This window comes from Marmota marmota, unplaced genomic scaffold, assembly GCF_001458135.2.
Source record: "Marmota marmota marmota unplaced genomic scaffold, marMar, whole genome shotgun sequence".
Lineage (NCBI taxonomy): Eukaryota > Metazoa > Chordata > Mammalia > Rodentia > Sciuridae > Marmota > Marmota marmota.
This window is the reverse complement of record NW_026000016.1, coordinates 20,957,484-20,980,371: the sequence shown is the minus strand read 5'-3', so window position 1 is coordinate 20,980,371 and position 22,888 is coordinate 20,957,484. Positions and strand designations below refer to the sequence as shown.

At 36.3% G+C, this 22,888-nt stretch overlaps 1 protein-coding gene across 2 annotated transcripts in view; it reads right to left on the bottom strand.

The window, feature by feature from the left end:
- The window catches only part of Cnst (consortin, connexin sorting protein), a 104,068-nt gene that overhangs the window by 7,333 nt on the left and 73,847 nt on the right, over window positions 1-22,888 (bottom strand). For both annotated transcript variants that reach the window (XM_015483562.2, XM_048809267.1), the window contains exons 5-9: window positions 22,671-22,757; window positions 21,788-21,902; window positions 19,731-19,752; window positions 19,457-19,553; window positions 14,440-15,338 (exon numbers count right to left, since the gene is read on the bottom strand). In XM_015483562.2, the coding sequence (XP_015339048.1) occupies window positions 14,440-15,338; window positions 19,457-19,553; window positions 19,731-19,752; window positions 21,788-21,902; window positions 22,671-22,757 (1,220 nt within the window). The remainder of the gene's footprint in view (window positions 1-14,439; window positions 15,339-19,456; window positions 19,554-19,730; window positions 19,753-21,787; window positions 21,903-22,670; window positions 22,758-22,888) is intronic.

The window sequence follows — 22,888 nt, the reverse complement described above, 5'->3', positions numbered from 1 at the left end:
TTGTAGTTTAACTTCCCCTTAAGTTATCTGTACATGATCACTTACAGCCCTGGTTGCTTAATGCTGGTTTTGCTTTATACTGGATGCTTAAACTCCATCACAGCTCTTTTCATTCATCAGTAATTTTTAAGAAATAAACACATGAGACTTAGAAAGTATCCAACACCAAGCTTTTAACATCAAATGAGATTTATCTTCAATTCCTCTGAGAAAGTATCCATTTACTAAAATAAAGCTCTATATTCAAAACATATTAGGGACATCTCTAGAACTTCCCTCAGAGCCAGTCTACCATGGATATATTATTTTATATACAGAGGTTGGCAAACTATGGCCAGCAGGCCAGAGAATCATTGTGTATTTTTATAAATAAATTTAACTGGAATCCAGCCAGCCCCTCATCTACATATTGCCCATGGCTGTTCTGGGGATATAATGGCAGAAAGGTAGTTACATCAGACCATTAAGTCTAAAATATTTACAATTTGTCCCTTCATGGGAAAAGTATCCCAACACATCTTCAGGTCCCCACCACTACCCTTTTCTATGTTGCCTTCTAGTTTTCACTTGGGCTACCTCTCTCCTGCTTATGTTCTATTTCTTATTTAAAAACAAAAACAAAAACCCTTGCCATTTAGGAACTAAAAACTCCAAGATGCAGTGAGAGAGAAGAGGATCAGTAGGAAAGGCCAGGCTGGGAGGCAGAAGGCCTTCACATGGACTCCTAGGCAGCAGACTCATCCACAGAAGTTGACTTGTGAGTTACCTGCTTGTTCTGAGCTACAGGTGATGACATAGGTGGCCATTGCGGGCCTAACACTGTGGATGTCAGCAACTTGCTGGTATCAGATCACTGTAAGCTGAGGACTGCCTGTCATGTCATTTATCTGATCAATGCCATAAAACACTTAATATGATTTCCAGCTCTAGCCAGCAATCTCTGATAATGTGCTATGCATAAACGTTAATGATTGTATTAGGTCTTTTTATAACTCAGGGCTTTTAGGGGTAAATAACTCCAGATAGTCTTTTACAGGCTTTTCTGAACATGGATCTACGGAAACCATAATGTAAAAAAAAATCAATATTCAGCAATTTATTCTTTTTATAGGAGATATATATTTCATTTGTCTTGGTTCTGAGAAACCTAAAATACTTTAGTGACATTAGGAATAGTCTTTAAAATCTTTCTTTATAGGGCTGAGGATGTAGCTAGCTCTAGCATGTGAAAGGCCTGGGGTTCCATCTCCCTCCCCCTGACACGCACAAAGTCTCCAATCTTTCTTTACAAAGAAACAATATTAAAGAGCTCCTTCAGGGCTGGGGATGTGGCTCAAGCGGCTCGCCTGGCATGCGTGCGGCCCGGGTTCGATCCTCAGCACCACATACAAACAAAGATGTTGTGTCCACCGAAAACTAAAAAAAAAAATAAATATTAAAAAATTCTCTCTCTCTCTCTCTTTAGAAAAAAAAAGAGCTTCATAAACAAAGAAAAATTATTTTATAAGCATCGTGCTGAAACTGAGAGGGAAGAAATTCTGAAGAGGAATCTTTCTAAAGAGCAAGGGATGGAAAATAGAAATTAATTTAAATTAATACTTTGGTACTAAAGATGTATCATTGAAGTTGGGCATGGTGGTACATATCCATAATGCCAGCAACTTGGGAAACAAAGGCAAGAGAATCCCACATTTAAGGCCAGCCTTGGCAACTTAGCAAGGCCCTGTCTCAAAAAAAAAAAAAAAAAAAGACTGGGCATGTAATTCAGTGGTAAAGAGCCCCTGGGTTGAATCCCCAGTATGGGGGAAAAAAAAAAAAAAAAAAAGGTAGAGGGGACTCACAGAGTCATTTAATACCTACTTTCCCATAAAATAAATATGTACATTTACCAAAAGTGAATTTACCTACTGTGGGAGTTTTTGTTTTGTTGTGCTTTTTTTTCCCTTCACATTTTTAAATTGATGCATTATAGTTGTATATATTGATGGAATTTGTTTGTTGTGCTTTTGAAATAGGGGTCTTGGCTATGTTACCTGAGCTAATCTTCAATTTTTGGGCTCAAGTGATCCTCCTGCCTCAATTTCTTGTGTGGCTAGAACTACAATCACCTACTACTGAACCAGGCAACAGAACAGTTTTTTGTTTTGAGTAGTGCTCGGGACTGAATCCAGGGCTTCATCCATGCTAAGCAAGGGCTTGACCGGATTCCCTCCATTCTGGGAGCTTTTAAGGTGCTCTTTTAACTTTGAAAAAAAATTTGTTTTTTCAGATTAAAAATAGTTCTAAGGTGTGGTATTACTGTTAATTGTATCTTTCTGATATGAATTTTGAATCCATAAAAGCAAGAAATAAGCACAAACCATAAGTAAAACAATATTGTAAGTATGAATAAATGGATATTGACAGACTAAGAAAAGCTCCTAAAGTCCTCTGGAAAAGCACAGAATGTGCCACCTGGACCCAGAGCTGGCCTGATGCAGCAGCTGCTCAGTCCCTACCTTAGCTCTGCTCAATTTGTGGGGTGTTTTGCTCTGGAAGCCTGATCAGGCTATCCCACCTTATTCACTATATGGGCAGCAATGAACTTGGGCAACTTTTTTTAAAGAGGAAAGAGGCAGAGTATGAGAAATTACAGTTATGAGTTGTGTGGGATGAATCAACATTTTGTTTTGACTTGTCCTTCCTGTCATCCGTTGATTCTTTGTTAAAAATCTAACCACATATTTTCTTTTTTAAAAAATCCTATAAAAATCTTTTGTTTCAGGAGGGCCTGTCCCAGCTGTCCTAAGTGAAGAAGGGTGCTCTTTTCAGGGATATTCTCTAGGGTGTTTTTTTCCCCCCTAACTGTTTTCTGGTCTTATAGATGAAGAACAAAGAAGGATGGGACCAACTTGAGGCAAAAAGATGTCCACCAACCTGGAAACTCTTAGAAAAATCAGGAGGTATGACAGGATTTGTCCTTTTTCATTTTTGCAAGAGCCTAGGACAGAGGTCTTAGACCTACCATCACACACAACTCCTATTTGTTCCATTGGGACAGAGCAAGAAACTACTTTGGTGGGCTGCCTTATTTCCATGGTCAAAGGGCAAGTAAGCCCAAACAAGGTCATGGTCTTGGCTTACAGTGTCACTAAAGTATGCCAAGGTTTTCTAAAGAAAATAAAATATTGATTTAGGACGCACTGCAATGTGTCTCCTCCAAATTATTCCTGAAAAAAAAATTTTAAACCAGGCTTGGTGGTACATGCCTATAATCCCACCTATTCAGGAGGCTGAGGCAGGAGCATTGCAAATTTGAGGACAGCCTGGGCAACTTAATGAAAACTTGTCTCAAAATAAAATTTAAAAAATATTTTGTTTTCTTTTGCTGTTGTTACCATAATGTCAATATTAAAAGATAAAATAGATTGATTTTTGTAGGGCTGGGGATTTAACCTACCACTTTATGCATGCTGAGACAGATGAAGAATCTTAAAAAGCTCAAAAACAGCTTTAAAACTAAATTTAATTTCTCATTTCAATTAGCAAACTGTTTCCTACCCAAACAAAATATGCTAAACCCTTCTATTGAGAACAAAAAGGATGTCTGTGCCATAATTAATGTAATTGTTACTGGTGGAACTTTATGAATAAATGCAGAGCTTTAAAAAATCCATTTGGCTGAGTCCTCCATATTTGCAAATAAACTTGCCCTCAATAATCAATGACCACCTTAAGCAGCATTTTCAGAATGAACTGGTTATAAAAACAAAATTATTTTGCAACTCTACTGGAATAGTAATTCCTAATAGGATAAGGAAAACATTCAGAATGGACTGCTGTTAGAGTAAACACATTGCTCATGAGATTAAAGGAGAAAACAGATATCAAGTATTATTTTAATGATATAAGCTTAACTTAATCCAGAACCTCCAGGCTGGTAAATTTTGAGCAAAAACATATGCTTCCAACTAAACTGACAACATTCATAAATGGTATTAGTATATTATAAATATCTTAAATGCCAATGATTTTTCTGCACAAGCACTTTCAAATTTACATCTAGCTTTCTTCCCTAAAAAAACAAGTGATGAGCTTGGAGTGTAGGTCCCTGGTAGAGAGCTTGCCTAGCAAGGAAAAAGGCCTGGTTCTATCCCCAGCAGCACCACAAACAAACAAACACCTGTGATTGTCTCTGCTTGCTCATTTAGTTTTAGGTACCACAGTGAGAACTATAGTGTATCCTGTGTCTTTAGATAACATACCACGTTCAATCTTCACAACTCTCATTTATAGGCATTATCAGACCCATTATACAGATGAAGACACCAAACTTAAAAGAGCTTAAGTAACTTGCTTAAGCTTGCATTGCCCAGTAACCAGCAGAGTTTGAATATAAATTCAGGATTAAATCACTTGCCATTTCCCCAATGTGAAAAGATCTCATTTTCTAAGACTACGAAAATTTTGCTTTGTGCCATATCTTTTTCTTAAAAAAAGATTTACTCGTTTTCTTCTTTTTTAAAAAAAGTATTTAATTTTTAGGTGTAGATGGACACAACACAACGCCTTTATTTTTATGTGGTGCTGAGGATCGAACCCGGGCCCTGCCCCTGCTAGGCAAGAGCTCTACCGCTGAGCCACAATCCCAGCCCCTCTTCATCTTTTTTTTTTAATCTTTTATTTTTATGTGGTGCTGAGGATCGAACTCAGTGCCTCGCATGTATGACACAAGCGCTCTACCGCTGAGCTATAGCCCCGGCTGCGTGTCATATCTTTTGATACAATTAAAGTGGGATGAGCAGAACTTTCAAAAAAAACTAATGAGTTCATATCTTTGCCAGAAATTCTAATCTTATATATTTCCCCATTTCAGATACTTAAACTAGGGGATAGGGATTGTAGCTCAGTGGTAGAGTGTTTGCCTTGCAAACATGAGGCCGTGGGTTCTACCCCTGGTATCTCTCTCTCTCTCTTAAACATACACACACACACACACACACACCCCTTTTTTTAAAAAAAGGAGATATTTAAACATATGGCTAAACTTGCCAATCTAGAGACATGGGGAAATGGGTGATTAGATAGAAAACCTTTCGTGGAAAGAGATTAATGTCATGGCCATTACTATAGCAAATTAAAAGAAGTAGTGACAGCTGGACCCAGGGGTGCCAGCTACATGAAGGAAAAACCATCTTCAGAAAGAGCAGGTGGTCAAACCCACAACCTTAAATTTTAGAGCACTGCAATAAGGAGAAAGTGCAAAATAGGAAAAAGACAAATTATGATGAAGTGAATCAGTGTGGGATTTGGAAAGATTATGGTAAGAAGGAAAGAGTTTTTTGTTTAAAATAAGGAGTTTCATAAAGTAAATTTCTAGATTAGGCATTACTTCATATTTTTATAATTTGTTTTGCTTGCTTAAAGGGAAAATTTAATAAATATTAAGATAGGAAAATAAATGGTAAGAATGTCAGCTACCACCCACTTTTTAACTTCCATAAAGCTGTTTAAAAAACTACCAGTTAATGGGTCTGGGATTGTAGCTCAGTGGTATAGTGCTTGCCTCACATGTGAGAGGCACTGGGTTGGATACTCAGAACCACATAAACAAATAAAATAAAGTTATTGTGTCAATCTACAACTAAAAAAATATTAAAAATTAAAAAACAAAACAAAAACTATCAGTTAAGTTACTTTATATCCCCTCACCTTGTGAAATTACTTGACAGTCCTTGCCAATATTTGAAACTACATTATTTTTATGTGAACTTGTTTATCATGTGTCTCTCCCTCTAGAAAATAAGTTTCATGAGAGTAGGGACTTGATCTGTATTCACTACTCTCTCTCCAGTTTTTATTACATAGTAGGTGCTCAATAAACATGCCAAAGAGTAAATGAATACTCAGATGAAGAATTTACATAAGGACAGTATCTAACATACTTCTTTGAAAAATGTAGGTTTTCCTTGAAAATTATCAAAACAATCTATTTTCAAAGGTTATTTATTGTTGTAAGTGAACTTGGGGGGAAAAAAAAGCCTTATTGGATACAGTGGTTGTTATTAACAATGGTCTATGTTGGTTTTATAGCGATATAAGATGTATCCAGCAGCATCCTTACCCTTAAGGAGTCTGCAATTTGGTGCAGAAGACAATAAGTGTCTTCCTATAATAACAAGGGAAGATTACATTGGGGACAAAACTTTAGGGGAAGTATGCCCCTTCCCTCAGTAGAAATTCAGATAAGGGGCTTGGGATGTGGCTCCAGTGGTAGCGCGCTCGCCTGGCATGCGTGAGGTGCTGGGTTCGATCCTCAGCACCAAATAAAAATAAAATAAGGATATTGTGTCCACCTAAAACTAAAAAATAAACATTAAAAAAAAAAGAAGTCCAGATAAATAGTTCCAAAGGTCAAACATTATGAACTTCAGTGACCAAGGAACATGGCAGCAGCTAGCACTTACTGAGAAGTCACCAGGAGCCAGGTACTATGCTTGGCACTTTGCACACTAAAAAGGCATGAATAGACGTTAAGGGCTGGAAAGAATCAGATGTGGGAAGGAGGTTCACCATTCCAGGGAAGAATGACATAACCTGGAAGAAGCAGGGGCAGCCATGTGCAAAGTGTATGTGGAGAGCAGAGAGGAGACAAGTGACTGCAACATAGGCTGAGACCTAGGCTCAGTAGCAGATGGAGTTGGACAGGTAGAGTGGACCAGATTACCAAGAGTCCTGAATGTCAAGTCAAGAAGCACAGCCTGAAACTACCGGGAGCCATGGGAAGGGACTGACAATGTAAAAACTGGCTTAGAACAGGAGTTTAAACAGGCTTATGTGTCAGATTGAGACCCTTGGATGTATTTAATTTAATTATAGAGTGCTTCAACTTCAAAAGTGAATCTTTCTAGACAAGGCATGGAACCCTCCCTGTTATTCTACATTTAAGTCATTTCATTTACCTCTATTACCTAGCTGGGCCCTTGGGTATTAGTTTGGGACCCCAGGTTTATACAGTTAAAACGTAAAACCATTTGAGTTGGAGAGGTAAAATGAAGGATGGGGCAAAATGTTAAGTAGCCATTGAAAAAATTCAGGAAGAAGATATAAATTTTAAAAAGTAATTAAAATGGAAAAGGAGCTGGGTTCAAGAAACCTGACAATTAAGACATACATTAACTAATTAGAACACTTAAAGAGTAAGATAAAAATTGAAAGGGAAAGATGACACCATCTGGCATAAAATAAGAATGGGCAATCTCTGGGGGGTCTTCCCCTGGGGGCTCATTAGATACCTACATAAACCCTGGGTCAACCATGCTCCATAAACCCTTTTTCTGCTATTGTAAGGAAGCTGGACTTACCCTGCTGCCTTTGAAAGAGCTACTCTGGGCAGAACCACCAGGATCACTGTTTTAACGCTTTTCTTTTCTTTTCTCTAAGACCCATGAAACAGTTACCTATACAATTTCATAAAGCCCTATGGCTTACTGTTAGCTATCTTAACTTGGTGAGAGAATCCTAGAGCAGCTAATCTTAAGTAGTTTCCCTGATCTCAGTGATCTAGGCAAGAGACAGCTACCTCAAGTAAAAGGCATCAGGGATGAGGAGTTCACAGAAGCCACTTTAATTGGATAGCTTTGCTGAAGACAAACCCAACCACAATTTTGTGCTGTCATTTCTCTCCCCCACTAGACAGTGCCAAGTTACTTCCTCCTCTAGATTTTGTTGCGCTTAAGAAAAATAGACCCTTCAGACATCTAACTAAATGCTATTAATCTAGACAGAGAGTAAGGAACATGAGCTGCCCTCTCCCAGATTAACAGATTTCTTAAAGTCCTAAGCATTAGCAATGTGGTTCCTCCACCAGCTTTTAGAAATAACAGGATCATTCAAGAAAAATCATTTGGATCTGAATCATTTAACATAAACACATGTCATCTCTACAAGTAGATTATATACATATGTGTTAGTGAAGAAAAATGAATAGTTATTTCCATATGACATATCATATCTGTTCACATAGGGATTCTCTGAATTATATACTATTTTTCATTTTTGTTATTTCTTTATTTTTGTTTCTTTTTCTGAGATAGAGTCTCTCTATGCTGCCCAGGTTGGCCTTGAACTTGTGAACTCAGGTGATCCTTCTGCCTCAGCCACAAGGGTAGCTGGGACTACATACAGGTATCTTGAACACACCGGTTTATTTTCAATGTTTTAAAGACAGGCTGATCCTGTAGTCCCAGCTACTATGGAAACTGAGGCAGGAGGATCACTTGAGCCTAGGAGTTTGAGGCCAGCCTGAGTAATAGAGATCTCAACTAAATAATAATAATAATAATAATAATAGTTATAAAAAGAGAATAAAATCATGGAAAATGCAGGTAAATGGATGGAGTTGGAAAATATCATGCAAAGCGAAGTCAGCCAATCCCAAAAAAACCAGAGGCCGAATGCTCTCTCTGATAAGTGGATGTTGAACCATAATGGGGGCGGGGCATGGGAAAAATGGAAGAGCTTTGGGCAAAGGGGAGGGAGGAGTGGGGAAGGGGACATGGGGGCAGGAAAAATGGTGAAATGAAATGAATATCATTACCCTATGTACATGTATAACTGCATATATGGTATGACGCTACATAGTGTACAACCAGAGAAATGAAAAGTTGTGCTGCAGTTGTGTACAATGAATCAACATGCATTCTGCTGTCATATATACCTAATTAAAATAAATTTAAAAATTATTTTAAAAATTCAATATTCAATTTACGTGTTACTTACTTAGAAAAACAAAAAACTCCCTTACCCTCACATATGTAACAATCTACAAAAAGACAGGAAAGCTGAGTAGGCTTTTATTAGCAGTATGGGGCTGGGTCATCATGCTTCTTTGAATTTGCATAGCATATTTCTGCTATCAAATTTTTTCCTCCCTCTTTTATTTTTTTGGTGCTGGGAATTAAACCCAGGGCCTCACACATGATAGGTGAGCACTCTATTACTGAGATACATAGTTTCAAATTTTGATGCTAGCCACTCCCTGTAATTCTCATGCTAAAGGATGGAAAAGCTGCAGAGTTCAGAGCGAAGATCCTTCCAAGTTCCAGAACCACTCAAATCAATGATTTATTTGCATTATCAGTTTCTAGGCAAAGGGGTCTTGGGTTCTGACATTAAAATAATCTTGTCAGGGGCTGGGTTGTGGCTCAGTGGTAGAGTGTTTGCCTAACATGCATGAGGCACTGGGTTCAATCCTCAGCACCAAATATAAATAAATAAAATAAAGGTATTGTGTCCACCTACACCTAAAAATATCTTTTAAAAAATCATGTCAGTATATCATGAATATCACAATAAAATTTCATCTTCTGTCAAAACCTCAAGATACTAAATGCAGAAAGACAACACACTTAGAATCAGACAACTGTTAGATTATAGGCTTCATCTGTGCAATATCCTTACCTCTATTTTTAATTACTGCATTTGTAATGTTATAAGACTCGTGTAAAATTTGCTCACAATATTACTGAATGAAAGAAGTTTCTCCCTTTTTTTGTTTTGAGACAGGGTCTCACTATGTTGCCCCATGTTGGTTGCAAACTCTTCTCCATGCCTGACCTTATGAATAACTCTCTAATTTGCTATCTAATACTGCATAAATGATAATTTTTTTCTTAAAAATCTATAAAATGAAGCTGGGTGTGGAAGCACATGCTTATAATCACATCACAACCACTCAGGGGGCTGAAGCAGGAGGATTGCAAGTTTGAGGTCAGCCTCAGCAATGTAGCAGGACCCTATTTCAAAATAAAAAATAAAAAGGCTGGGCATGTAGCTTAGTGGTAGAATGACTTTGGGTTTAATCACTATCAACACACAGACACACACACACACAAACACACCTATGAAATGAGGATAAATGCTTTTGATGTTTTTTTGTTGGGGGGACCAGGGATTGAACCCAGGGGTGCTTAACCACTGAGCCACGTCCCAGCCCTCCCCCCCCACTTTTTTTTGAGACAGGGTCTTGCAAAGTTGCTTCGGGCCTTACTAACTTGCTGTGGCTGGCTTTGAACTTATGATCCTCCTGTCTCAGTCTCCCAAGTTGCTGGGATTACAGATATGTGCCACTACATTGGCATTTTTGGTGTTTTTTTTTTTTTAATCTTTTCAGTTGTAGATGGACGTAATACCTTTATTTTATTTTATTTCTATTTATTTTTAATTTATATTCATTTATTTATTTATATTTATTTTATTTATATTTATTTGTTTATATTTATGTGGTGCCAGGGATTGAACCCAGTGCCTCAGGCATGCTAGGCAAGCGCTCTACCACTGAGCTACAACCCTGGCCATGGTGCTTTTTTATAACAGTGGAGACTACACTACTGATGATAGGTGTCATGTTTTTTCTTTTTTACACAAGAAAGATAAGCAATACATCAGATATTAAGCTATCATTAAGCAAAATTATTTGAGTTTGAGATATATTTACCAACCCTAGAAATGTTTCATCTATGCATTTCACTATATTAATAAATTAAAGTAATAGAGTAGCTCAGTGGTAGAGCACTTCCCTAGCATGTGTGAAACTATGGGGTCAGATCCTTAGCAACACACACACATACATAAAAAAAAAAAAAAAAAACCCACAAAAATAAAATAGCAGAGATGTTTTTAGTTCTCCACAAACTTTTGTGAAATTTATTTTATTTTTACATGATGAATCTAATAGATTAAAACAATACAACAAAACAAGCGCTTCCACTGGGCTGGCAGTGATTATCAAAACCAAGTTTAGCCAAAGCTGAGCAACGCAGAAAAACAAGGGACAAGAAAAAAGGAGAAAACTAGCAAAGAAAGAACATACCAGTGTAGTCTACCCAAAACACAGAGGTAGGAAAAGTTTGTAGCCAGTGAGGTGCAGAATCACTGATGGGGGAGAAATGATAGGGAGATTGGGAAACAGAGGACTGAAAAAAACAAATAGCAATATGTGGAGATGAGTAAGCTTAGGTGCCTTAGTGGCTCCCAAGGGCATGAAAATTACTATTCCAGTGTTTAGTTATTAAGAAACTATGCTCACAAAAGGAGGGAAGCATACACAATATTTCAGAAACAACTGTAGTAAAACTAGCCAAGTGTGATAGCCTAAAGATAATCCAGAAGGCTAAGAACTGTATCTGATCCCTCACTGCATCTTCAGCATTAGATAGAGAGCTCTTAATAAATTTTTAATGCTTACTTTTTAGTTATAGGTGGGCACCATATCTTTATTTTATTATTTTATTTTTATGTGGTGCTGAGAATCGAACCCAGTGCCTCACACATGCTAGGAAAGTGCTCTACCACTGAGCCACAACCCCAGCCCTCTTAATAATATTTTACTGAAAGCAAAACAAAGTGTTTGAATTAAAAGTTATGTTTGTACTTAAATTTTTAAAAATAGTATTTAATTTTAAAAATTAGGAATTAGGGCATAATTCAGTGGTAGAGAACTTGGGTTTGATCCTCAGCATCAAACAATAAAATAAAAAAATTTGTAAGTTTGCACTGATAAGCAAAAAACCCCAATGACCTAGATATTTTCATCCAAACCCTCACTCTATTTACTTGTTTGTTTATCTATCTATTTATTTATTATATTTGTAGATGAACTGCATGCCTTTATTTATTTATTTTTAATGCAGTACTAAAGATCGAACCCAGTGCCTCACACATGCTAGGCAAATGCTCTGCCACTGAGTTACAGCCCCAGCCCCAAACCCTCATCCTTAAGGATTAAGATAACAGTAAGCATTAGTGATTTTTAGCTCTGAAACTTCAAGACCTCCTCTGCTGGCAGTTACATTTTACTAAAGCATACCTCTCAAAATAGAGAAGGGATTAATTAAGTAGACAGAAAGCGAATATTTAACCATCTATTTAGCATTATCATAGGAAAGTAAACTAGTGTTGCTAATCATATGTATCTTTTGGGGTCCCTAAAATATCCTAACTTAATATTGCATTAGAATTTTAGGGGGCTGGGGATGTGGCTCAATCGGTAGCGCGCTCGCCTGGCATGCGTGCAGCCCGGGTTGGATCCTCACACCACATACAAACAAAGATGTTGTGTCTGCTGAAAACTGAAAAATAAATATTGAAGTTCTCTCTCTCTTCTCTTCTCTTCTCTTCTCTTCTCTCTCTCTCTCTCTCCCTCCCTCCCTCTCTCTCTCTTTAGAAAAAGAAAAAAAAGAAAGGGCACCCCTCTATATGAGGACTCAGTCCATAGAGGAAGGTACCCCTTTTTTAAAAAAAAAAAGAATTTTAGGAAAAGGGGTCATTTGGTATTAATTTCCCAGAAAAGACAACCTTGAGCCTTAAGTACATATAACTTCCACTGCTAGCTGCTATTTTAGGAGGAAAAGAGACACTGTTTTATGAGTTTGAGGAAGGAATATGCCATTTAATACACAATAGTAACTCAATAATTTGCTAATTCCCTGTACCAAAGATCTAGTTAAAATAAGCAAGACAGGGCTGGGGCTGTAGCTCAGTGGCTACTTGAGGCACTGGGTTCAGTCCTCAGCACCACTTAAAATAAAGTCATTCTGTCTATCTACAACTACAAAAAAATATTAAAAAAAAAAATAAGCAAGACAGGGACTGGGGTTGTGGCTCAGTGGTAGAGTGCTTGCCTAGCATGTGTGAGGCAATGGGTTCAATTCTCAGCACCACATGTAAATAAATAAAATAAAGGTCTATCAACAACTAAAAAAATTTTTTTAAAAAATATTTTTTAGTTGCCAATGGATTTTTAACTTTGTTTATTTATATGTGGTGCTGAGGATCGAACCCAGGCCTCACACATGTTAAGCAAGCGCTCTACCACTGAGCCACAACCCCAGCCCCTAAAAATTTTTTTTTAAAAAGTAAGACAATAAATATTGTATCAAACACTTTATCATAAACACTATTGAGCTGTTATTTAAAAATGACTTTTAAAATTGTGGTGAAATGAATGATTGACGAATGAATAAAAAAATAAATAACATAAAATTGCCATTTTAACCTTTTTAAATATACAATTTGAAATGTTGTATAGCCATTACCACTATTTCTAAAAATTATCATCACCCCAAACAGAAACTCTGCATACATTAAGCAATATTAAATAATTTTGTTAAGAGAAAATCAAGAAGCAAAACTCATAGTTTGTGGACAACTAGTTATAAATTACAATCCAGTGATCTGGTTAAAATAAACAGAAAAATGAACAGTAGAACAAGTGCTTTACTAAAATCTACCTAATTTTGTCAAAGGGAAAAAAAAAAAAAACAACTAAGAAGAAAAACCATACTCTGGAGAATTGACTAAAATGGCAACAAAGGAAGCTAGTAATATAATAGTTAAATTACCTCAGAAAGCTTTTCACAGAACTCTATATTTTTTATATACTTTTGCTTTGCTACTTTTAAAATTTTCTCTGAGGTCATTTTTTCAATGATAATGCTAAATTAAAATATAACGGGTATAAATGGAACATAAAGCCAATTTGAGAAAAAATTAGGGTTAAGAAAAAGAAAGTCTGCTTGAATCCTAATTTTCAGAAAAGCAAGCAGGTTTAGAGAGGAAAAAAGCAACTTTAGGAGACTGGTGAAATGGTAGAATCCGTTTTGGAACCAAGGCAAAATGATTCCACTATTCCCATCACAGCAGCCTTGGTGAGGGGGTGAGAGTTTTGGTATGGCTTTTATCTTTCCTTTTTCTGAACTTCTTTATTGTACTATCAAACAAAAGAGAATGGTCACCTTTCCTTGACCTTTTTTTTCCCCCTCCCTGCAACTTAATAGCTTAAAAATTTATCTACTACCTGCCAGTCTCATTATATTTTAAAATGCTTCCTTCATCCTGTTATACTGTTTTAGAGAATTCTAAAAATATATTAACAAGAGGAAGAAACTATATGTAAGAGTACATACTATATGTAACCTTATAGACATATAAGAAGAAACATAAGATTTCCTTAAAGAATGTGACTATTTGTCTTCATCATAATTCCTGGGTATGCTAAATAAAAACAATAAGACTATTTAAAAAATCATGTTCATAATAATACTCATTGTATCTGGAGACATGCAATATAACTTCTTAAAATATAAACATAATGATTACAAGTTATTTTATTCAATACATACAAAAAATAAAGATAGTAACAAGGGCTGGGGTTGTGGCTCAATGGTAGAGCGCTTGCCTAGCATGGTGAGGCACTGGGTTCAATTTTCAGCACCACATTTAAATAAATAAATAAAGGTCCATCAACAACTAAAAAAAAGATAGTAACGATAAAAAGCTCATTAACTAAAAATTTTCCCTCATGTTTCAAACCATGTTTGAAAACTTAAAAAAAAAAAAAGCAATATTTTGTACATGTATCAGCTTTTAAAATTTCATTTTACTTTATCTCTAATTTACCTCTGCAATCTCTATCCTTCTGGCAAGATCATCAAGAGAAAGACAGCTATCATCAGAAGGCAGATTCTCCTGTAGACTGTAGGATGCTTCCTCAGGAGAAAGATCCTGAAGGAGATCAGAGTCCTCGTCTTGGCTGTCTTCATAGGAAAGAGGATTTTCAGTATCTTTTAAGCATCCTTCCAAAAGGCTGTTCAAATAGTCTTCTGTTTCCTTATTGACTTGGTCTTCCTTATCTCCCTTTTCCTCAGGGGCCATATACACTTCTGGAAGCAATGTACTTAAGTCAGATATTTTATTATTTTCACAAAGTACATTCTCTGAGCCCTCAGAGTCAGTCTGGCCCTGTGGCAATTTTCCATCACTGTCTGTGAGATCAGGTTGCTGCAGCTCATTTAATTCATTGTTCTCAGGCTGGTCCTCTGGCACTGCCTCAGAAACATCCTGAAGGGGCAACTGGAGTTCTTTCCTTCGTGACTGTGAATATTTTCCCTTGGAATTCAACACAGGACATGATATATGGTCACAGCCTGGTAAGATCAATGGTTCTCTCACTGACTCACCAGAAGGTAACACCTGAGGGTCTTCAGCAATGCCCCCTGTTTTAGCCACATCTGGTCGGTCCTCTGTGGCAGCAGCCTGCAAGCGTCTGTCGTTCTCACAGGCATTCTCGGAAGAGTCTGGCTCTGACCTGCTCCAGGCTGTCTCGGAGGGCTGGGTGTGGAGCTCCAGCGTGGCTTCAGTGCTGCAGAGCGGCTCCGTGTGGTCCTTTCCTGCAGTTACTGGAAGGCTTGGGGAATTTGCCTGTCCATCCATCTGATTACAGCTGGGCCTGCTTTCCTGAGGCTCTTCCGTATGTTGGCTTTTTTTACTTGGTTCCATGCCAAGACAAGTATCACTCTCTAAAGAAGAAAACAAATAAGCTGTTTTAAAATTCCAAACAATGCTTTGTATGGAAAGGAAGAGAAAGGATGTATGAATAACATGGAACACAATATTCTAACCTCTCAAATACAAATTCTATCTGTTGCATTATAGTGTTCTTAGAGAAGACATACCCAAAACATTCAGTAAATAACCCTTTACATATTAAAATTAACAGACATTATTCAAAATCATGTTAAGGTGAATATTTAGTTATCAATATAATTGAAAAAGTAAAAACCTTATTAACTTAATACCCTTAATAAATGGTATTTTGAAATTGCAACTTCTTAAAGCAGGGCAGCAAAGGGTAGCAATAAAAGAATACGTTATGGGGCTGGGGTTGTAGCACAGTGGTGGAGCACTTGCCTAGCACGTGTGAGGCCCTGGGTTTGATCCTCAGCACCACATAAAAATAAATAAATAAAAATAAAGGTATTGTGTCCAACTACAACTAAAAAATAAATATTTAAGAAAAATAAAGGTATTGTGTCCAACTGCAACTAAAAAATAAATATTAAAAAAATTTTCCTTCATAATATGACTGGAGATGTGGCTCACACCAGTCTAATTCCCAGTACCCAAACAAAAAATACATTAAAAATAGTAAAAAAGAACTAAAGTAAGCTGGGCATGCTAGTGCATGACAATAATTCTAGGGATCTGGAAGGCTGAAGCAGGAGGAACAAGTTTGAGGCCAGCCTTAGCAGTTTATCAAGATGCTTAGCAAGTCAGTAAGACCCTATCTCAGAGTAAAATATAAAAAAGACTGGGAATATAGCTTGTATATACACATGGTATGATATATATACAATGAAATTGTATCATTTTCAGGAAAATGAATGTAACTCATTATGTTAAGTGAAATAAGTCAAACAGAAGGTCAAGGGTCACATATTTTCTCACATATGCTGAAGCTAGAGAGGAAAAGGAAAAAAAAAAAAGGTGGTTGTGGGGGTTGGATCTCATGAAAATCAAAGGAAGATCAGTAGGGGAAAGGGACCAAGGAGCGGGTGGTTGAGATGGAGGTGGGAAGTGTTAGGGAGTGATACTGGCCAAATTATATTGTTATGCTATACGCATGCACAAACATGAAACAATAAATCCCACTATTATGCACAACTACAATGTACCAATAAAAATGTAAAAAAAAATGTTTTTCTTTCAGAGCTGGGTTGTGGCTCAGTGGTAGAGTGCTTGCCTAGCATGTGTGAGGCACTGGATTTAATTCTCAGCACTGCATATAAATAAATGAAAAAAATAAAGGCTCGTCAGTATCTTAAAAATATTTAAAAAAATATTTTTCTTACAAGATAGATAAAATAAGAATTTTATTCTGTTTGCTTTTTCGTTTAATGGGTACTGTATAACCAATTAACAACTGAGGCCACTACCATACCAAAGAAAAGGGAATTCTTAAATGCTATATTAAGATTTCAGGGGCTGGGGTGTGGCTCAGCGGAAGAACGCTCATCTAGCACATGGGAGGCCCGGGTTCGATCCTCAGCACCACATAAAAATAAAATAAAGGTATTGTGTCCACCTACAACTAAAAAAATACATTTAAAAAAACACAAGGCAGACAGACCTCCACATCAGAGAAATAGGGTGTGCTACCCCCAGCTGAGGTCAGTTATTTTTGGGACAAAACAGCAGATCAGCTGGTCCTTCTGGATTCACCATGCTTCCCTATAACAGAACAACCTGATTCAGCCCTAAGCACTAATCTAGGTAGCTCCAGCTGCAGTACCCTCTGCTCCTAGTCCCGGCAGTTGGATAGCAGAGAAGAGCTTTGAATAAAATGAGATTTAGGTGTTCTAATGAAGTTTGGAGTTGAATAGAACTAAGTCCTCAGGAATCAAAATAAGACTATTTAACGATTAGTGTGTGGTGGCACACCTCTAATCCCAGAAAATCCGGAGGCTGAGGCAGGAGGATTGCAAGTTCAAGGTTAGCTTCAGCAATTTAATGAGACCCTCAGCAATTTAGCAAGAACTTATCTCAAAATAAAAAAAATAAAAAGGACTGGAGATGTGGCTCACACCAGTCTAATTCCCAGTACCCAAACAAAAAATACATTAAAAATAATAAAAAAGAACTAAAGTAAGCTGGGCATGCTAGTGCATGACAGTAATTCTAGGAATCTGGAAGGCTGAAGCAGGAGGAACAAGTCTGAGGCCAGCCTTAGCAGTTTATCAAGATGCTCAGCAACTCAGTAAGACTTTATCTCAGAGTAAAATATAAAAAAGACTGGGAATGTATCTTGTATATCACCCAAATCAATCCACATACCAAAAGACAAAACTAAAACCAACCACCCTCCAAAAAACCCCCCAAACACTCCCCAAAACCAAAAAAGGACAAAACCATAAGTGACTGAAAAGTTACTGAGTCAGTCTAAGAAGTCATGCTGAGTGGGAAGTGAGTTTACCAACTACCATGACTGGACAAAATACAACTATTTTAAGTACTGTATCTAGTGAACTGAAATATCACTTAAATGGTAACAAATACTATCTACAGGTCCAATGTATTTACAAACTAATGAGAAAACAATTATTCCATCTTTAGAAATACAAAACATCACATACGCACACAATACACACACACACACACACACACACATACACACACATACTGATGCAAAAGGCAAGAATTCCACACTACATTTGAAGAGTCATCCCATTGCTGACATTTCTCTTAAAAACACATTGTTTTATCAGGCTGGGGCAAGACATCCTCCTCCAGGACTTAGTCCCCACCCCTTCAAAAATGGTTGTTAATAGGATATCTGAATCATTGAAGCCTTTGATAATCCCTAATTCCTACAGTTTACTCATGCTGTGGGAAAAAAACAAAAAACAAAACAAAACAAAAAAAACCATGCTGTGCTCAATTAGAAACCAGAAGTCCCAGGTTCTAGCTGAGAAGCAAAGCACCTAGCTGTTGTCTTTAAACTTGGTACATCAGTTTCTCCATCCACATGCAGCCATGCAAAGGCCAAGCTAGTGCTGGGCAGCAACCAGTGCAGAGTCTCAGATTCTAAAGAGCTGTAACAGCACTCTTCCTAATGTGTAAGATATGGAGACATGTCCACTTTCAAACTAGGTGGCTATTTGGGGATTCTCCCCGCCCTTTTAAGACGGTTATAAAGGTTATTTTACTATGGTTTCTTATTCAAAAATGTAGAAAACAGACAGAAAGAACAGAGTATAGTAGGGGTGACTCAAGACATTATCTCCCCCTTGTCTCATTAAGGGAAAAGAGGATAGAGATTTAAAAAAAATTAAAAAGTACTTTAAAAGAAGACATGGCTACTTGATGGTAGCATCTTATATCTTCAGGGTCACTCACCCAAAACAAACCCCTCAAACCACCTTATACCTCCTTTTCAATATGAGGACTTTCAGGCCCAAGAACATAAACCTTGGGATATACATTAGTAGTGAAATCAGATGCCAGGGGGAAAATCACCCTAAAACTTATTTATTTTTTATTTTCTAAAGTTTATTTAGAAAAAAGTTTCTAAAAATCTTTTGACAAAAGGCATAGGTTGATATAAAATATATCATAAATGTTTTAGAAGTATATGTGTATGTATATATATATATATATATATATATATACACACACAAATTATATGTTAGTGTGTGTAACAGTGTATAAAACACAGGAGAGACAAGGATACATTGCTATAAATAAATTATCAAAACACAAAACTACTAACTATCTAGATTTATAGAAAGATCTCTGGTAAAGTCCATTCGGTGCTTGTTTTTTAAACAGAAAAGGACATCTAAATACACCAAAAACAATTCCATTTCAGAGCACTTTTGTACAATCTTTTAATATTCTGTTAGACACATAAAACTGCCTGCTGAAAACATGAAAATACTTTTATGTTTTTACAAGAATTTATATTTTATATTATCTACTACTGGGTAACTAAAAATGGAATTACATCATAAAAATTTTGCTTTGGTATTTTTTTCTACAAGAGGTGTAGACACAAAAATGTTCAGATATAACACTGAACAAAATATTAAAGGAAATGGGTATCTTTTACATTCCTCCCTAACTTAATTTAAAAACATACCTGACTCTTTGGCTGTAGCTCCTCTTTCCTTTGGATCTTCAGACACTATTAACTGTGTAAAGCATTGCCTTCCCAGGGACTTTTCTATAGCTGCTATCTAAAAATTTTAAAACATCAACCAAATAAAACACAAAAAAACATTTTTGGAAACTGTTGCATTAAATTAGAAACCTGAAATAACTTGAGAAATGTTTCTTTATTTTCTAAAACAGTCCATACAATAGACATGTGACAATATTTTCCCCATAAATATTTTCAAAAGAAACAAACTTACCCTGTGTTTGGATAAAAGAGGACTGTAGAAAAGAGAAAGAAAAAAATTTTTTAAAGTGCAGCATGCTTCCAAAGAAATGTCACTGAAATGGCTATAAAAAAATACAGCTTCTCTGGATTCTAATATTAGCACAGAACATTTCCATAGCTGAAACATTACCACAGGGTTACATAGTTCAAAGTGCAGCTATATCATGTGTTAAACTCCTTAGGTAGCCAATTATTATTGAAAACCCCCAATGAAGCTATAAATGCTAAAACAGAGTGTTAACCTTTTGCTAATAAGGTACTTAAAGACAATTTCACACACATTTTTAAAATCTCAGTTTATGTCATAATCTAAAATAGATTATGGCAAAAAACGATTTGTTAAAATTACCCATGGAAACAGATTACCAGAAAAGTAACTTTTTAATATTAAATTTTAGGTAATACCCAACATAATGGGATATGAGTATATCTAGCAAAGGCATGAACAAAAATGCATAGCCCCTTTATAATTCATAATGTTCAAAAACCAGGAGCAACTCACAGGTCTAGGAACAACACAATGAACAAGCTATTGCAAAGTCATAGAGTGAATCTGCACACCAGTAAGCACAGTAAACTTCCATTACATGCAACCACGTAATGCGACACAATGCTGGATACAGCAATCCTTATTCTGAGCAATATCATTGATATGAAATTACAGAATAGGCAAACAGTAGAACTCAGATAGTGGTGACCATGGGGGGAAGGTGAGTATGGACTTGGTACTCGCATGATGGAGCCTTCTGAGAGGTGGTATGTTCTGAATCTTGGATCTTTCTCTGGAGTGGTACTCATGTAGACATACATGTATGTGGAAAAAAACTTATCAAGCTTGTATGCTTAACAATCTATAACTTGAGAATATTCTTTAATATTAAAATTATGAGTAATAATTTGGGGCAATTATCTAAAGATACAACACTCATATTATGCTCAAAATATTTGTTTATTAAATACTTAAAACTTTTGTAACATGATAAGAAGTTATTAGTTCCATAGAAAGGGCAGTACTTAGAGTATTTGGAGGTTTTCTTTTCTTCTTTCTTCTTACTGGGGATTGAACCCAAGGGACACTCTACTATTGAACTACACCCCCATCCCTTTTTATTTTGAGACAAGGTCTCACTAAGTTGCCTAGGCTGGTATTGAACTCACAATCCTTCTGTTTCAGCTTCCCAAATTGCTGGTATTAGAGGTATGTGCCACTGTGTCTGGCATATATTATTTTGAAGTTCAAAAAAATTTTTTTAAAAGATTCCATGATTATTAAATGTTACAAGGTTGAAAGTTAACTTATTTTAATTTGCTAAGAAACTAGGTTATAACTCAGAATCCTTGAAAATACTGTTTTAAACATAAGAGAATGGTTATTGTGAGAGATGAATGAATCTAGAATCATTCTTCAAAGGCCATCTCCAAAACAATAAGGTCCCACAGCAAGTTATCTATCTTCTGCATGAACAAAAGCAACAATTACTTAGGAATGTTTCATTATTAATAAATAGAGCTTTTGTTTACTCTTTGTGAGTCTGAGAGATAAAGGAGAAAAAGTTATTAACAGAACAGAAAGCCTATCACTTTCATATTGAGGACTCAAGTCCTGAGCCTCAGAAGGCTGCAATGAACACTATCATGCCCCCTCATGTTCAGAACCTGAGTCTTCAAGTAATGAATTTAAAAAGCGGGGGTGGGAGTGGGGGGGTAAAATTAATAAAGAAGTCCTAATGTAGAATTAAGTTCATTTGGATTGCCTAATCTCTTACACAAAAAGATGTCAAAATTAGATGTTATATTTTAAAATAACTAATTATAAGAATCTTTTGAGCCTATGTAAAATGACTGTTCACCAAGGTCAATGTAAAAAACGGTAAAAGCTGAGAAAGAAACCTAAAATTTTATTATACCCATCTTAATTTCTGTAGTTGAAAATATCAACACAACAAAGGCCCTTGTATTTCAATACTTCATACAATGCTTCTTCGACATTCTACTGTAACTCATTCAACTAAATTCTGACATACTTACTCTTGATGTGTTGTGCAAAATTTAGCAAGCCGTTCAAAATCTTCACCATTAAATCCTTTTTCTGAATTCCTTAGTGGTGTAACTGTATGTGGTTGTACAGTTTTCCATTTTGTTTCTAAATTTAAAATATTTGTAAGTCACTGGCTCTTAAAAAAATATTTTGGAGGAAAAAAATGTTAACTGAACCACTGATAAAAATTAATATGCAAAATTATCTTCTCAAACACCAAAAAGTTAACAGAAATAGCTAAGTTATTATTTTGAAGTATAAGTAAATACCATCCCAGAGACTGAATTAGCCAATAGGGCATGCAATATGTTCAGAAGACATACAAATAGCTGCAAGTGTTCTTTTCTTGGCACTTAGTACAAAGAGCAAAATACAAAGAAAACAATTTTCTCACAGTGAAATAGACATGATAAAAATGCTACATTTTTTGTAAAATCTTTCCTTTTTGTCCCCCCCTCCCCCCGCCCTCATGATGCTGAGGATTAAACTCAGGGCCTGGTGCATGATGGGCAAACATTCTATTGAGCTATATCCCCAGTTCCATATTTTGCAATATTAATATGATTGGAAATTTCTGACTTATAAAACCAGGTTGAATGTGTTAACTTTCTTTTCTTGTTTTTCCCCTGGGGATTGAACTCAGGGGAACTTTACCATTGAGCTACATCCCCATCCCTTTTTATTTTTTTGAGACAGGATCTTGCTAAAATTACTTAGGGCCTTATTAAATTCCTGAGGCTGGCCTTGAACTTGCAATTTTCCTGCTTCAGCCTCCTGAGTTGCTGGAATTACAGGTATGTACCATTGCACCCGGCAAATAACAAATTTGTTAGATTAGAGATAGTTTCACATTCTGTATTAGTCTATACTCACCCCACTGTTCCTGAATGGCAGAAAGATTTGCAAGCAATTGCTCATGATATAATCGTTCAAGCTGAATGAATTTCATTGCTTTCTCATCTGAATTGAAAATTTGAGGAAAACAGAAATCCAGACTATTTACATTAAACCCTATATTTGAAAAACAATGTCTTAAACAAGGTAAGAGAGAGAGAGAGAGAGAGAGAGAGAGAGAGAGAGAGAGAGAGAGA